The sequence below is a fragment of the Watersipora subatra genome, chromosome 11, assembly GCF_963576615.1.
Source record: "Watersipora subatra chromosome 11, tzWatSuba1.1, whole genome shotgun sequence".
In the NCBI taxonomy this organism is placed as follows: domain Eukaryota; kingdom Metazoa; phylum Bryozoa; class Gymnolaemata; order Cheilostomatida; family Watersiporidae; genus Watersipora; species Watersipora subatra.
Genome location: NC_088718.1, coordinates 7,379,357 through 7,395,690, shown reverse-complemented (window position 1 = coordinate 7,395,690; position 16,334 = coordinate 7,379,357). Strand labels below are relative to the sequence as shown.

Here is a 16,334-nt window from a genome sequence, read left to right as displayed (position 1 = left end):
TCCCTTCCGAAGTCATGACATGTGACTGTACTCATCAGGTGACTATCTGTAAGCATTAGTTTAATACATTCCAACACTCAGTTTTCTGCGATGAGTATAGTTCTGTTTACTGTAGATCTGACTACTTGCTTGAGTTTGAACTAAAAATGCCAGATTATGGTGTAAGTGTCAGTAAGTGACACCGGTACAGAGGTTAAGTATTATAATCAGTATTTGGGTCAGCTTCTGTATTTGGGTCAGCTTTTTATTTGGGTCAGCTTTTGTATTCGGGTCAGCTCTTGTATTTAGGTCAGCTCTTGTATTTGGGTCAGCTTCTGTGTTTGGGTCAGCTCTTGTATTTGAGTCAGCTCTTGTATTTGAGTCAGCTCCTGTACTTTATGCTGTATTTTTGTGCACTGTGTTGCTGCCTAAAATTAATTCACAATGCTTTCATCTGTAGGTAGTGGAGACAGAGGCTTCGAGAGAAGCTCTCAGAAAGGAACTTTCGAACCAACAGCGCAGACTTGCCGATTTCGAAGATCAGGCGCGAGGCGTTGAAAAAGACTTGAAACTCGCGCTGGAGGAGTCAAGGGCTTCTGAGAGGAGACTCGATGACAATAAGAGGAACTTGGAGATTCAGCTAGAGAGCATGAGTATGGAGATACAGGTGAGTGACATAGGGTGGCAGGTGTCAGTAGTTGATCTAACACTTATGGATGGTAATTACTGTTATTATTACTATTACTGTTATTATTACTATTACTGTTGTTATTACTATTACTGTCGTTATTACTGTCGTTATTACTATTACTGTCGTTATTACTATTACTGTCGTTATTACTATTACTGTCGTTATTACTAATACTGTCATTATTACTATCATTATTACTATTACTGTCGTTATTACTATTACTGTCGTCATTACTATTACTGTCGTTATTACTATTACTGTCGTTATTACTATTACTACTGATGCTATTACAATATTTATTTGACTCAATCTTGTTGTTTAACCTGTAGGCTGTTTCATGTTGGCCCTATCAGGTGTTTTCCACCCATTGACATTCCCTAATCATTTTTGGTATTTTGACAGTCGTATCACAGGAGTTTTATCTTGTTGAATATATGTTATCAATCTAGTAAGGGATATGTTTTATTGTCACATACTCACATGTCATATCTACACATGTGTGACAAATACATTATAGCACTGATAGCTGAGCGAGAAAAATTCAGCAATGTGAACTAAATTGGTTTTTATTTTTATCGTTTCCTGAGTTCATTTATAATTACTAGATTAAATTTAAATACCATATATCCTCACGTATAATCCGACCGTAGAAAAACAGCCCTAAAACAGTGAATCTACAAAATTTATATATAAGCCGACCCTACCAATCGTAACGCACCTATCACAGCAAAAGGTTGCAGAAAGGAAGAAACGAAAATGATAACCATTATTGTTGTTTTATTTTATAACAGTAGCTTTTACTCACGGACTGTTACTGCTGTCAGACTGTTACTGCTGTCAGACTGTTACTGCTGTCAGACTGTTACTGCTGTCAGACTGTTACTGCTGTCAGACTGTTACTGCTGTCAGACTGTTACTGCTGTCAGACTGTTACTGCTGTCAGACTGTTACTGCTGTCACAGTGTACTATTATTAACCATATTAACTATATTTATCATAAGAACAAAAAAGTGGCAGAAAAAAGCAAAATGCGCTGTTTCATTGCATGTTTTTCAAGGAATCTTCTCACGCGGCTTTTCTTCAAGCGTACGGTATAAAACCAACTGTAACAGGCTACTAGCCGCATGCTTAAAATGGCTCGAGTTGTAGTTATTGGAAGTACATGTAAGTTATCATAATGTCATCACATTCGAGTGCGATCAGAGGTGTGCGCAGATAAACTGACTCACCAAGTTAGTAACTTTCTTCCTTGAGTTTTAAACTTGGTTTATATGCAGGATATACGGTATATGCCTTGTCTATATGTTACTAATTCACCATATTCACCTTATAAAAATGTTTCGTATCTTATCTCCGTAACAATGAACACATCTTCAAATAATTGGCAATATGGCAACTCACACCGTGAACATCTTGTTTTTTTGTTGACTTGTATCATGGCGACGAATCATCTGCCATGTGGTCTCCAGTGCTAACATTTTACTTTCCCTTGTATAGATTTGGGACTAATCGAGCAACTTGTAGCTTGTACAAAAAATTTCACTTCATTGTTTTATTTCAAGTTGTCAATATTTTAGGAGCTTAAGCTAGCTCTTAATGGCTCCGAGGGTCGTGTGGAGGCGTTGGAAAGCCAGCTGGCTCGTCTTGAAGGGGCAAAAAGAGATTTGGAGTACAAACTTGCCAGTATCCATTCGTCTCTCCGACGTTCTATAGGTTTCAGACAAGACCATTACGTCGATGGGCGGAGCCTGCGACCTAGAAGCACCAGTCCTCGTCGCCGACCGACCTCTCCTGCCAAAGGTACTCGCATTAAAGTATCCATATTGTGGCCACGACAACCATTTTACTTGTGGTTTTAAAAAAGGGAGGGTAATGAAAGGTTATTGGATAAACTTTTATGGCCAGCGAAGAGTTTTGTTCTCTCGCCTAATATGAATATTAGCAGATGTTGTACAGTGTCATTAAAAGCATGAGTACAGAGTCCTTCAGTAGTAAGGAAATTGCTGGTGTTTCTGTTGCTAGGCAGCAGCCTAATGTAAACAAGTCAGTTTGTATAACCTTATATTGTAATCATGAACAAAATGATGTCTGTCGTTACATGCCAACAGAAATAGTTTACGGAACTTTCTGGATGCTGTTAGTAAATATGGTAATAAGATGTTAGGTTATTTCCGATGGTAAAATTGGTAAAATGGCCTCTAATCTAAAACTCAGTTATTGCTACTGATGAATACCATCGGTACGGTGCTCACCCCCCCCCTCCTCTTTGACTAATCAATATGTATAGGAATTGACCTTTAGTTCTCGAAACATACAGTGCACGGATTGTGATGCTGCTTGCGTACCCCATCCTCATAGACTTTTCCATGATACATGGACTATTAATGCTAAGAGGAGACAACTAACCATTATTATCCCTAATCTGACATTTTTCAGTTCTGTCAGATTTATAGGTGGGTCAGCTGCTGTATATTCAGTATGGTGAACAAGCTTAGCAACCGATCCCAGTTTCCTGGGATTCCGACAGTTTTTAAGTTTTGTTAACAGTTTTATGGGATCGGCGTGTTTCCCAGTGTTTCACCGGCATTCCTAGTTTCTTAGGAGCAGACTTGGTTTTGCCAAATTCGCTGATTGGCTTGTTTCCTTTGATTTCCTTATGATTTAAATTACACTAGCATTAAGGCTTGCGATGCCTGAGATTTTTTTCATTGTCAAACAGATAACCAGCAGGTGGGTGTTTAAAAGGCTGGTACTCAGGAACCAAATGGAGTTTTGAAACCAAATATTTTAGTGAACTGGTGGAGGCACGGGGCATGTGCTTGTGAAGTTTGGATTTAATTGACCAAAAATGTGGAAATACATAGTGTTTACACAGACTAACAGACACGCAATGACAATTAGGGTTTATTAATATAAATTATAAAAGATAAAATAGATTATAAATCGGCCAAAAAATGTGATATTCACGGAGACTAACAGACAGACACAATGGCAAATTAGGACTTGTCATTGTGAATTACACTATTAAAATTATCACTCAAGTATTTTTTTAATATTTTATTTTTCCTGAAATTTAAAAGGTAAGTTGAAAACTCCATCATATAACATCTCTGTTTGATGTAGAAAAATCATGGTCTATGTCTGGATGTTTGCACTCGCATTTTGAGACGTCTCTCCAGTTCCTTGAGCATAAGTTGTGTTTAATAGGTTTTGACAACACCTACACAACAACTACAGATGGAAGGGGCTCCCCTATTCCTCGCACCGGATCACCGGATAGACTGAGATCTAGGTCAAACTCTCCGATTCGTAGGTCAATGTCTCCTTCTAGAGCAGCATTAGATGAATCTGCATCGACAGCAGCCGATCTCGATCCTGAGGCAGTCCGAGTCGCCCTGAGAGAGCATGTGACGCTCCTGGCTAACACTGAGAGGGAGAGAGATGATGCTGTTGCCCAGGTATATATAATAATATATATGTGTAACATATTATAATATATATATATATAATTCTTACTAGGAGAGATTCAATATCAAAATAATATATGTAATGATATATATAATAATATATATAATAATATATATATATTATTAATAATAGTAGTATATATATAATGATAGTATATATAATAATATATGTATGTATAATATATATATAATTCGTACTAGGAAAGATTCAATGTCTTAATTGGTAGATGTTCTTTTTGTGTACACTAGTACCCAGTCGGTCTAGTGTGCTGTGAGAGATCGTCAGTTGTGTAAATAAAGCGCAGCGAATAAAATGTGCACAATTACTCCAGCATCTTGGAAAGTGAGAGGTTGGTGCAGGTGGTAGTTCACTCGGTGATAAGACGTGATGTTGCGGGTTCGAGTCCTGTATGATGCAGTATTTTTTCCAACCTCTAGCCGAGGCGTCGGGCAGATGGATACAGCTCTTATTATAGTAAAGGCTAGTACCCTGGCAGTCGGGTATGCCATTATAGATCATCAGGTATAGTATAGTAACTACTGTATATGTGCAGTTATTTGGTTTTGCAAGCTGCATGTTGCGGGTTCAAAGCCAGTGCGATGCTACTCATTTTTTAATTTCCCACCAGACGGATGGATTTCGGTATCAGACGGATGGACATGTCGTCTGATGTCTCATTATTGTAAAGACTAGGTGAAGGTTTGCGCGAATAATACAAAAAGTCTGCACAGAAAATTGATTTTTAATCAGCATATACGACATTTGCCATTTTAACTCTTACATAAGGTGTTTGTTTATTTCTGTGTGTGCTATAAATTTAATAATGTTCATGCTATATCTACATATATTTATAGCATTTTGGGGAAGTCTGGGCACATGTTCTTTTCTAGTAGTTCAAGCGCGCTAGCTAAGGCGTGAAGCGTGTTTATTTAACCATTAAAGATTGGCAGGTGTAGTGAATATGTGCACAATTATTTCGAAGTATAACAAGTAGGCCAGGTGGCATAGGGGATAGCACACCTGTCTGCAAAACTGGGGTTTCAAAGTTTTATTTCAGTGCAAACAAAGTTGTATCGCTATAACTGCACATATGGATGACAGTCAAACACTTAGATTTGAATAGATACATGTATATATTAGTTGTAATCCGTAGGGTACATCTACACACCTTTTGCTTTCACTCTAGATTGGCTGCTGCCTGTGTCCTTGATGCAATAGTATTTCTCAAGTGCTGTTCCTCGTCAGGTTAGGTATTGTGATGTTTGTCACTCGGCTGCAGGTGCGCATGCTCAACAGTCAGCTGGGAGAGCTGCATGAAGACAGAAGCAGGGTCGAAGAGAGGTTGAGTTTGTTGCAGAAGTCAATGACTGAAGTGGAAGAGGATAAGCGAGGGCTCGGTATGTTCCATCACTCATCGATTGTTTTTCACCTTCACCTTAACGATAAACATGCACGAAACTTTAGTAGACTTTATCAGAAAGTATTAGTATTTTTCTATCATTTGCTGTTTTGATGTCTAAGGCGATCTGACTGCCAGGATGTTTGAAGATAAAAATCATAGATATAGTAAACCCTAGATATGCGAATAATCAAAACAAGTGAGACCTATAATTAGCATGACGCAACGTCATGGTGATGTGTAGAGTGAATCAGCTGATCTCCTGAACTCCTATTGACTTAACACTAAAAACTGCTCAATTTTTCCATAGTTTGTGCATGTGAGACTGCATATTTTATTGACAATATATAAAACTGACTTTGGATGAGAAAGGCAAGAATCTTAGACACATGGTAATGGATAATACCAACGATTTAGAAGCTTCTATATCATTGATAATACAAAGAGTGACCAAATAGAAATTAAACTAATAACGAACTAATGAATCAAATGAGATTTAGAAGCAGTTACGCTGGACCACTGTATTAAACAAACACCCATTAGACAGGACTGAAAATAACTAGACGAGATAGCTTTTGTCTAAGGTTGGTTGAACTAGATTCCTGCTTTGAAGCGGCCTAGTGTATTCTGATTTTAATATAGCGATTTACTATAGTTTTGAATAGATTGGTGGCATGCACTGTGCATGAGACAATAATTCTAGACATCCATCCACCGATGTAAGCTCTATATTGTTAAGTTTATTGTCCTTTTTCAGTATTGTGATCAAATTATTTTAAATCCTATTCCTCTGCTCTAATCGACAGACTCTCTGCTGTAGAGTTTTGATTCTTCTTTTTAATATTGAGATACGTGTGACAGCAGGCTGCTTAGGTCTACCGCCGCGTTGGCCGCTTGTTGTCAAGGCTGTAGGTGTGTCCTGATTGCTAGAAGCTGCAGGTTGCTCATCATCATGGATAGTAGTATCACCAGGTGTAGTATTTTCAGGGTCAGGTATTATGGTGCTGGCTGCTGTCTGAGATGTTCTTCCATGTTTCGGCAGGCTTTTTGTTCATATGGTTGGTGTCTGTATTTTCACAGCGTTTGGCTAAAGGTAGGTTGGATAAGCTGTAAATATTGTAGATATTGCGTCAGATTTTAGCATTGGTTTTCTTCCAATACCTGGTGGAATCTTGTAGCAGTCTTTCTCAACATGTTCACTGCATAATACAGAGCTTGATGTTGGAGTCCAATCCTGTCTTTGCACCGCCTTTATCCAAGCATTACGGGTTTCAGCTCGTTTCTCATTTGGAAAGTGATAAAACGCCAGATCTGGGCATTTCTCAAGATTGCTTGAACATCCATAGGCACAGCACCAGCTGCGGCTTGACTTTTTCTTAGCCTAAACATTAACAATACATGTAGTAGAATGAATATCATTGCATTACTTGGAATGAGACAAAAAAGGCATTCGAACAATCATGCCAAGCTAGATTACAACCCTATCAGCTGAGAGAAAAGTTTGTAATATGTGTTGTTGTAATCAGTCTAGAAACTCTTCCTTTTTATAGTCCTAAGCATTCATTCACTTTCAATTCAGAATAATCATAGAAAGGTATGTTCATTGTTATGAGACCATGATAAGACAAGTAAGTTCAGTTGAGTTGGTAGTTGGTTTGTTTCCAGCAGTTTCTTACAACGTGAACCAATGATATAGTACACAACTTACCAAGTATTTAAAATTTGTATTGTGGGCTCACATACCTGGGGTGTTGTAGTCTCCTCTGATGACATTTCACCAAGGATTTAGTCTTATTGTTACGTTTATGACTTAAAAACTAGTTGGACAAGCATGCTTTCACTACTAAACTCATTGCTCAGCTGAAGGCTTTGATGCTGTGATGCACATCACTGGGACGTAACGTCGTGAGAACAACAGCCAATTATTATAGGCCTCACTTTTGCTCCATTGTAATGATAGCTATTCGCCAATCTAGGGTTTACTATATCTATGATTAAAATTTTAAAAACTTGATCATGGTTAAAATGCTCTAAAGAAGAATACGTGTTGATATAACATCACTAGTTTTGCCGCTGTCGTCTCTCGTTATTGATATTGGCTATTGCATTGAAGTTGCAGCGTTACACGTCTCTATTCAGTCGGTTTTGTAGCTAAACTGCAACTAGAGGTGTAATAATCTTGCTTCCGTTTCAATCTGACCGCTCGTAAGAAAGGATCTCATTCAAACTGTTATATCTTTGGACTGAGGTCTACAAGGACAAAGATTATTTTAAATTAAGTTTGGTGTCTAAGCTATTTATTGATATTATTTGGTATTTACATCACTTCAGTGGTGCAAGTTCCACTTTACAACTCTATACGTAACCAATAATGAGCTTGTGTGAAAACCTGGAGTGGTATGGCAACTCCCTAGGTTGATGACTGCTGCTTACAATAGACCTTTGCTGTTGATAATGTAAATTATGTATAATTCAACGCTGTAACAGATGGAAGGTTCGCAAGTGCTCAGACTGCTCTTATGCTGCAAGAGGAGACAATTAGGCGAAATGAGCGAGAGAGGAAATTATTGACAGAGAAAATGACCAACTTGGAGAGGTCATTGAATAGTTGTGAAACCGATAAGAGCCAACTACACGATAGAGCGGCCAAACTCAAAAATGTATGTTGTATATAGACATTCTCTTGCTTGCGGTTTGTTTGTGTCATAGACTTCTGTCTGGAAATGAGTTGTATCAATGCTTAAGTCTATGCTTCTGTTCCTATAAATAATGGAGTTTGTAGTTATAATGCTCGTTTCATACAATTAGTATTGGTTTACTGAATTTTAATGCAAATATGTGAACCAAGTTCAGGCTACAGATGATGCCCATATTTAAGTTCAACTATTAGCACTTGCTACATGACAGCCAAGTTTTGGAAGCGGCATGTTGTTACGTCCATGGGTCACACGCAGTATGTTTCCATGTCTCATGGATCACACGCAGTATGTTTCCATGTCTCATGGGTCACACGCAGTATGTTTCCATGCCTCATGGGTCACACGCAGTATGTTTCCATGTCTCATGGGTCACACGCAGTATTTTTCCATGTCTCATGGGTCACACGCAGTATGTTTCCATGTCTCATGGGTCACACGCAGTATGTTTCCATGTCTCATGGGTCACACGCAGTATGTTTCCTTGTCTCATGGGTCACACACAGTATGTTTCCATGTCTCATGGGTCACACGCAGTATGTTTCCATGTCTCATGGGTCACACGCAGTATGTTTCCATCACGAGTTAATCCGTAAGATGGAAGCGGCAAAAATCCACAAGTCAAGCGAGTTTTGTTACTCACAAATTTTTACGGAATGTTTCATGTTTGCAGAAGATGGAAACATGGAAACACACTTGCAAATGATGCCCAAGAATATGCCACGCAAACTATTCCATTTGAAACATTTTTCAAACTTCAGTCGATTTTATTTCAATTTGAGCAGTTACGAATGCGCTGCTATGACCTCTGGGGGGAAACTTATGTTTTAACAAAACTTTTGCATTAATCCGGAACATTTGAATGTCCGTTGCCACACTTATCAGACAGTAATACAATGTGCACACAACTCCTAATCTACGCCATTAACACAATGGAAACATAAGTGATAGAAAGCATGCCAGGATGTTATAAACAGTCAAATAGTGGTATACATCGTTTGCAGGATACAAGCAAAATGGAGGAAGACAAAAAGGCAATGAGAGCTTCTATAGAGGACGCTGAGAACAGATGTACCAAGCTGGAGTTGACAAAGAGAGCTTTGGAAGGAGATATTCAGAGAACAAAACTCGTGCTCGCTGACAAGGACACTGAGATACAGGTGTGTTTGAATTTATACATTTAGAAACATGTAATTAGTCATCAGGAAAACCAATTCGGTGTGTCAGCTGACTTGATATGGCATGTGTTGGCAGGTACTGAACGAGAGAGTTGAGAGTCTCGCTAGACAGGGTCAAGAGTTAGAGGGCAGAAACCAGAGTCTACAGCTGACTGTCGACAGGCTTTCGCTGACTTTGGCCAAAACTGAAGAGGAGGAATCTGCTCAGAAGGTTAGTAAAGTTTTAGCGACAACTTTGCTGTAGGTCATCCACAGTACATTTTTTCACGTACAATATTAAAGCGAGTACACCTTTGTCAGTTTTAACTAGACGGTCAATTGTGGGTTATTACTTCAAAACCAGCTGGTTTTGTTGGTTTGATAACATAATCAATTCTAGAACTTTACTGTCAGTTGGCAACGGGCTGTAATTGAAAGCATTTTAAAGTGTCAATTCTATCAAAGATCATTCCTTCTTAGGCTTTTGCTGAGCAACAGAACACGGCAGTCTTTCTGCAGCCTTCAATTTTAGCCCTAGTCACTCACCAGATGACATTTAACAATTGCTATATGACAAGAGGGCAGTCATGATATGATATGATATGATATGATAATATCATATCTTATCATAATACATGATATGATAATATCATGTACCTTCCTGGCTTCTCTATAGTGTCACGTTTACTTCTTCTTTGTGCTGTACCTTCTGGTTTCTCTTTGCCCTTTCGTTTAGTCATTCTACAATACGTCAAACTCAATTTTTTATTGCATCACTCTGTTATGAGACTCTTGAGACTTCATGAGACTTTGCATGAGGTAGTGAACAATGTACCTTGCATTCTGCAGGATATATCCATGATTTGTTATGCAGGGACTTTTCTAGATAGTGCACAACTTGTCTCTTGTTGTCACAAGTGGTCACGCATTATACTGTTCATTGTTATTATACAGGATCGAGTGCAGAGCCTCAACATGTCACTGTCAGAGAGTACAGCCGCAATTGGAGACCTCCAAGATAGAGTGCAGCAGCTTCAAAGGGCTTTGACTAGTTCAGAGCATGACAGGAGGGTCCTACAGGAGAGGCTTGACACTACTAGGTAGGTACTTCCATTGGTTTAAAAGCCAACACAAGACAGCGTAACATTTTCATTATCTAGTATCTTTTTGACTTCAAAATTTATAAAATGGGTATTTCACATTTTTCAAGCACATGGAAGCCTCTTGTATTGAAAAAGTATTTTAAGTAAATTTACATAGAAAAATTTTTTCACAAAAGTCATTTAAGTTCTATTTCATATGTTAATAATATATGTTAACACAGTTAACATATGTTGTTAACACAGATGTTGATTTGTGATGTTAACACAGTTAACAACATATGTTAACACAGTTAACATATGTTGTTAACACAGATGTTAATTTTTGATGTTAACACAGTTAACAACAGATGTTAACACAGTTAGCATCTGTTGTTAACACAGATGTTGGAGGGTTTAAACGGCATTCCAAAAGTTATTACTGAAGGTTTTAATTATATCAGCTCTTTTCAACATTAGCAACAAATAAATTAAATTTGTTTAATTATTTTCAAACATAACTACGGGATTAATGTTAATTTAGGTAATGCATTAATTTGACATCAGTAGTTCTATGAACTTACCACTTTCATGCTGTAAGCCATATTCACGCCAAACTTATGTAACAAAAGGAACAGTGCTTTCAACAGGTTCACTCTATTGTTATTCCCAGTTGATATTCATGGTGTCTTCGTAGGCAAGCACAAAATGAGACTAAAAAGCAGAATCATTCTCTGATAGAGCGAGTTCAGGGGCTGCAGGTAGAGCTGCAAGACAGCGAGGTGCGACGCAATGAGCTAGAGGGACAGGTGCGACAGAGTCACGGGGTGAGTGTCACGCAGCATAGATCAGTCATGTGAAGGAAGTACATATTAGTAGACGTGGTGAAAATCGGCGATTTCGAGTCAAAAAGTTCTTAAAAAATTGCAGTTCAAGTTGGCTGTTTATAATGAACGTGTGAATTTTTGGTGGTCATGACAATAGTATGTTGCTCTATCCATGTTTCTTTTTTGAATTGAATAATATTGTTCAGTGGAATGGTTGCACAACAACGCTAACCAGTGATAATGTTGTAATTGATAAAACACAGTCTCTGATTGGTCAATCATATGTGACATGTTGGTTCATCCACAGGCTATTAGACATGGTAAAACTCACAGAAACATTTAGTATAAACCGACTTTTAGAGCAGTGCAAGCGTGTCACCAGTAGAGCTGTGTCACGCATCCATCGGAGGATATGGTGTTTTACGAAAATAATTTTAAAATCCGAAAGAAACTGTTTATCCAATCAGTCATTTGTTTAGGAATCTAACCCTTCTTTCTTTACAGCTGTTGGTTCAGAGACAGGAGACGGAGCAAGAGCTGAATCAGAAGCTGCAGAAGATTGGAGGAGACAGGCAGGCTTTGCAGGAACGTGTCGCCTCCTTGCAGCGCACCCTTGCCCAGCTTGAAACAGAGCAGAGGGAGGTGCATAGAACAGCCAGAACACTTGAAAAAGACAAAACAGCGCTGAAGAAAACACTTGACAAGGTGGGAGTCAATTTTTAGTGCAACAGTGGCTTGTCTCGTGCTTTATTATGTGCAGTCATAAAAGAGAAAGTTATTTTAGTTTGATTGCTAATGAAACCAAAAAGTAGCTGCCAGCTTTTTTAAACATTCGATGGTAATCCAGGTTGAGAGGGAAAAACTAATGAATGATGAGAGAGTCAACCTTCAGGAGAAAGAGAAGACAACCCTAGGCACGTCTCTTTGCCGACTCGAGGAAGAGAATATTGAACTGCAAAGACAAGTTCAGAATCTACAAGCGCAATTGGCTGAAGTTGAAAGTCAGCACGCACAAAGGTACGCTGACCTTTCCCTATTTAAACTGTACTTGGGTTCGTGTTTCGGGCTGCTGTGTACGTCTCGCTTATTTTCTTAGGTTGATTGACTTGACTACAAGGCATCGAGCCGAAACAGAGATGGAAACGGAAAGGCTGCGGTCGGCGCAGATTCAGGGTGAGCGAACGCTCGAGACACGGGAACGAGCTCACAGACAAAGAGTGAAAGGGCTTGAGGAGCAGGTGGCTACCCTCAAGGACCAGCTGGGTCAGGAGATCAGGAAACGTCAGGCTTACATAAGGTATGTTTACTATCTGCTGTTACTAGTATGTCTCCATTCACGCCTGCAAGCGGTAGAGTTTCATGAAATTAACTTGCATATCATTCGCTTCAACGCACTTTTGCTCCTGACTATTCCTGTTACTGCTTTCAGTCGCTCAGTCAGAACTGGTGATGACATACGAGAGATTAGAAATATCCTTGACACATCCCTCAGCAATGTTGTTCATGACCCCCACCTTGACAGCACCCTTCTAGAACATGAGGCTAAAAAGTTGGATGAGTCACTCGGTTGGTTCAGTTCAGCAAAATATAGCTAGTTGTTCATATCTGAGGCTGGTACTTCTCATCCTCCCTTCGTTTGTTCTGGTATCCAAATAGGAGAAAAGCTAGGCTATGCCATTCACTTCATATTTTTTGATCACAACGTTTTATCCATCAAGCTAGGCATGTCGAGACCTCTCTATGTTCATGAGGGGAATGGCGATGGTCTGTCAAAATCACCTTAAGCATAATCATGATTTTTGACACTTGATGTGAGTAGTAGTACTACTAGTACTAGCAGGTGGGAAAAAATATATCAAAAACTTCAACATCGTGATTATTATATCTGGGGGAAAGTCTTCCATTAAGTACCTCAACCACAAGCCATAACAACCTTTATTTACCTAGTAGAAACGCATACGTCAAAGATTTCACATATTCAGAGTAACAATTCGTCTCATTTCTTAGTTTGTTGTTTTCTTTTTAGTGTTTTAGTGGTTGCTTTGCTTAACAATTTTTTCCAAAGACCTTATTTACCAGCCTTTTATCATGCACCAGCAACAACCTTTGTAAACCCTTTAATTACGTTCAGTGAAAGCTTTCAATTGATTGATTTATTATTGACTTAATAAATCATTTATTAATTTAGCTTCATTCAGGTAGGATTAAATCTAGTAAAAGAAAATTTTATTTTAGGAAGAGCCTTACCTACATACGTAGTAGTAATAGCAGTATCAGTAGTAGTAATAGTAGTAGTACTGGTAGTAGTGGTAGTAGTAGTAATAGTGGTAGTAGTAGTAGTGGTAGCAATAGTAGTAGTAATAATAGTAATAGTGGTAGTAACGGTAGTAGTAATAGTAGTAGTAGTAGTACTAGTAGCAATAGTAGTAGTAATAATAGTACAGTCAAACATGGATAACTCGAACTTCACGGGACCGAGCGAAAGTGTTCAAGTTATCAGAGCGTTCAAGTTATTAGAGCACTGTCACAAGTCCATGTATTTATTTATTTATTAGTAGATACATACACATATACAAACTATAATAGAAATCAAAAGCACAAATGGCTTGTTTCGAATTAAATGCTTCTAATGTAAAGTTTAAAACCTTTTTATCAAAAAGTATAGGAGATTTTTCTATCACTTGAGATTGTTTTGTTGTTTGAGATGATGTTATTGCCAGAACGTTTTTTAGATTAAAATTGGCAAAACTTGATCGTTGTTGAAATGCTCAGAAAAAAGACATTTTTCTTTTGAGCGTTTTAACCGAGATCAATTTTGCCGATTTTTCTTGAAGTTTATGCGAAGGTCACCTCACTTTTCCATGCTTCCGAAAGGCGATCGCTAAGCGGATGTTTGGTAAAAATCAAAATTCACCAAACCTTTAGAAAAGTCGTTGACAAAAATATTTTGCTTACGGTGGTAATAACGACGCCTATGATTTAACGAAAAGTTGAGGTTTACCTCTATGACTTGGAATAAAGTGATTTTCTAAAGTGATAACAACCGTCTTGGTAGCCGTTGGGCAAAAAATTGTTCGAGTTAACAGAGTTGAGGTCGAGTTATCTATAGCAATTTATCATTACGTGGGAACGGACCAAAGAAATCGTTCGAGTTAACCATGTGTTCGAGCTATCCGAGGGCAAGTTATCCATGTTTGACTGTAGTAGTGGTAGTAATAGTAGTAGTAATAGTGGTGTTAGTAATATTAGTGGTATTAGTAGTAATAGTAGTAGTAGTGGTAGTAGTAGTACTAGTAGCAATAGTAGTAGTAATAATAGTAATAGTGGTAGTAATAGTAGTAGTAGTAACAGTAGTAGTACTAGTAGTGTTAGTAATATTAGTAGTAGTGGTAGTAGTATTAGTAGTGGTAGTTTTAGCAGACAACTCAGTTTCAGCATTACTTTAGCTGCTTGTCTAGTAATAAGTAGTCTTTTGAAAGAAATAGCAATGAGTCAGTAAATGCATGCAGACAGGTTGTGCTCTTGAGAATCATCAAAGGATACCAACATACATATAGTTTGAAACTTTAGGGAAGGTTACTCCGAAGTGAGAATACTGCTGATAAATTCGCACTTGGGTTAAGTAGTAGATTGATAAAATGGCTGAAACACACTCGTTCTATGAGTGGTCAATCAAAATGAGCCACACGGTTTTACAGGGAGAGCCTCTCCAATCAGAGGTAGTCCAAGGAGACGTTCTCCTACACGTAGTGGCTCTCCGTTACGTGTAGGACGTTTGACTTCTACCCCCACACTTGGAGCCCGTCCCAGCCGTCGGCGAGCTACCCAAAGTCCTCATTCTAACATGAGAAGTCGGCGCATATAGTCACGCCTCCTTCCATTTGCCAACACGTCTCAGTTAAACCTCTCTGCCAACTGTACATTTATCTGCCAACAGTAGAACCACGTGGACAATATAGTCCGCTAACCAAGACTTTTCTACAATTGATTTGCTGCAGCCTTTTGGTTTTCTTCTTAGACTGCTAAGTCTTCTATGCCGTCCAAAGAATTTTTTATGCTATTTTATGTGAGAATTTTTCACGCAAATTGTTATAAATTATTATAGCCTAATAGCGTAGGGTTGCTTACCATTGCTCACAGTTTCAAATCTCGTTCTTATTTGAGTGATTTTTTGTGTTCTTTCTTTGCGCAAGTTTGAAATCGTAGATTTTTCACTTTTGTTACGATGTTAGTTGTTCTGGCTTGTGTGTTGCCTAGAACTAAGTTATTTACAATACACAGAGACGTGTCATCAGGGTGAAGTTATTTACAATACACAGAGATGCGTCATTTTACTTAGCCACAATAGTATACTTTCACCTTTACACTTGGTACCCAGACCTTGAAGAGAATGAGAAGTATTGTGAAATTAAAACGGCTAGTCATTGCAGTTCATTCATTCACATAATGGTGACAAATCCATTCATGTCACCCCCTTTTCTTACAAGTAAAATGTGTGCGGAACGGACACTACAAACAAAATATGTTAAACGATTATGTTAGTTAAAACAATTTTGATGATAATAAAATGGCCAACAATTTTTTTAATTCAATCAATGATTATAGTTAGAGTGATACATAATGCAAACCAAACACTAGGCAGTAACTAGCCATTGCTTAGGTAAGAAACCAGATATAGTTGTTCAAATATTTGCTGTCGTGGCTGAGCAATATTGCGAGGAAGGCCTGATAGAAAAAACCTATAGCACTAAAGGTAGTTGACTGTACTTAGGCAACTGCTACTCAAACTGTACGATATCTTAACAACATGAGGAGTTGAAGAGATATTATAGAGATAATTAACAAAGTTATTCATCTTTATTACTAACATATTGTAATGATGGGTTGCTCTAACCAGCTGTTACATCATAGTTTTAACAAGCTGCCATACAGTAAGATGTCTAGATCCTTTCATATCTACCTCCTGGCTTGTTCCATCGTTGGTCTAATAATATATCTACAGTATCGGTGAGTTGAATCTATGCTTTTACCTTGAGTC

General features: G+C 38.2%; 1 protein-coding gene across 1 annotated transcript in view; it reads left to right on the top strand.

Annotated features, from left to right (window-relative positions):
• The window catches only part of LOC137408146 (rootletin-like), a 45,355-nt gene extending 29,784 nt beyond the window's left edge, over positions 1-15,571 (top strand). The window contains exons 25-38 of the mRNA XM_068094538.1: positions 440-646; positions 2,248-2,470; positions 3,878-4,128; positions 5,418-5,535; positions 8,025-8,197; positions 9,238-9,393; positions 9,488-9,622; positions 10,345-10,490; positions 11,167-11,296; positions 11,801-12,001; positions 12,144-12,313; positions 12,393-12,593; positions 12,726-12,862; positions 14,995-15,571. Of these exons, the coding sequence (XP_067950639.1) occupies positions 440-646; positions 2,248-2,470; positions 3,878-4,128; positions 5,418-5,535; positions 8,025-8,197; positions 9,238-9,393; positions 9,488-9,622; positions 10,345-10,490; positions 11,167-11,296; positions 11,801-12,001; positions 12,144-12,313; positions 12,393-12,593; positions 12,726-12,862; positions 14,995-15,161 (2,415 nt within the window). The 3' untranslated portion in view covers positions 15,162-15,571. The remainder of the gene's footprint in view (positions 1-439; positions 647-2,247; positions 2,471-3,877; positions 4,129-5,417; positions 5,536-8,024; positions 8,198-9,237; positions 9,394-9,487; positions 9,623-10,344; positions 10,491-11,166; positions 11,297-11,800; positions 12,002-12,143; positions 12,314-12,392; positions 12,594-12,725; positions 12,863-14,994) is intronic.
• The last annotated feature ends 763 nt before the right edge of the window (positions 15,572-16,334 follow it).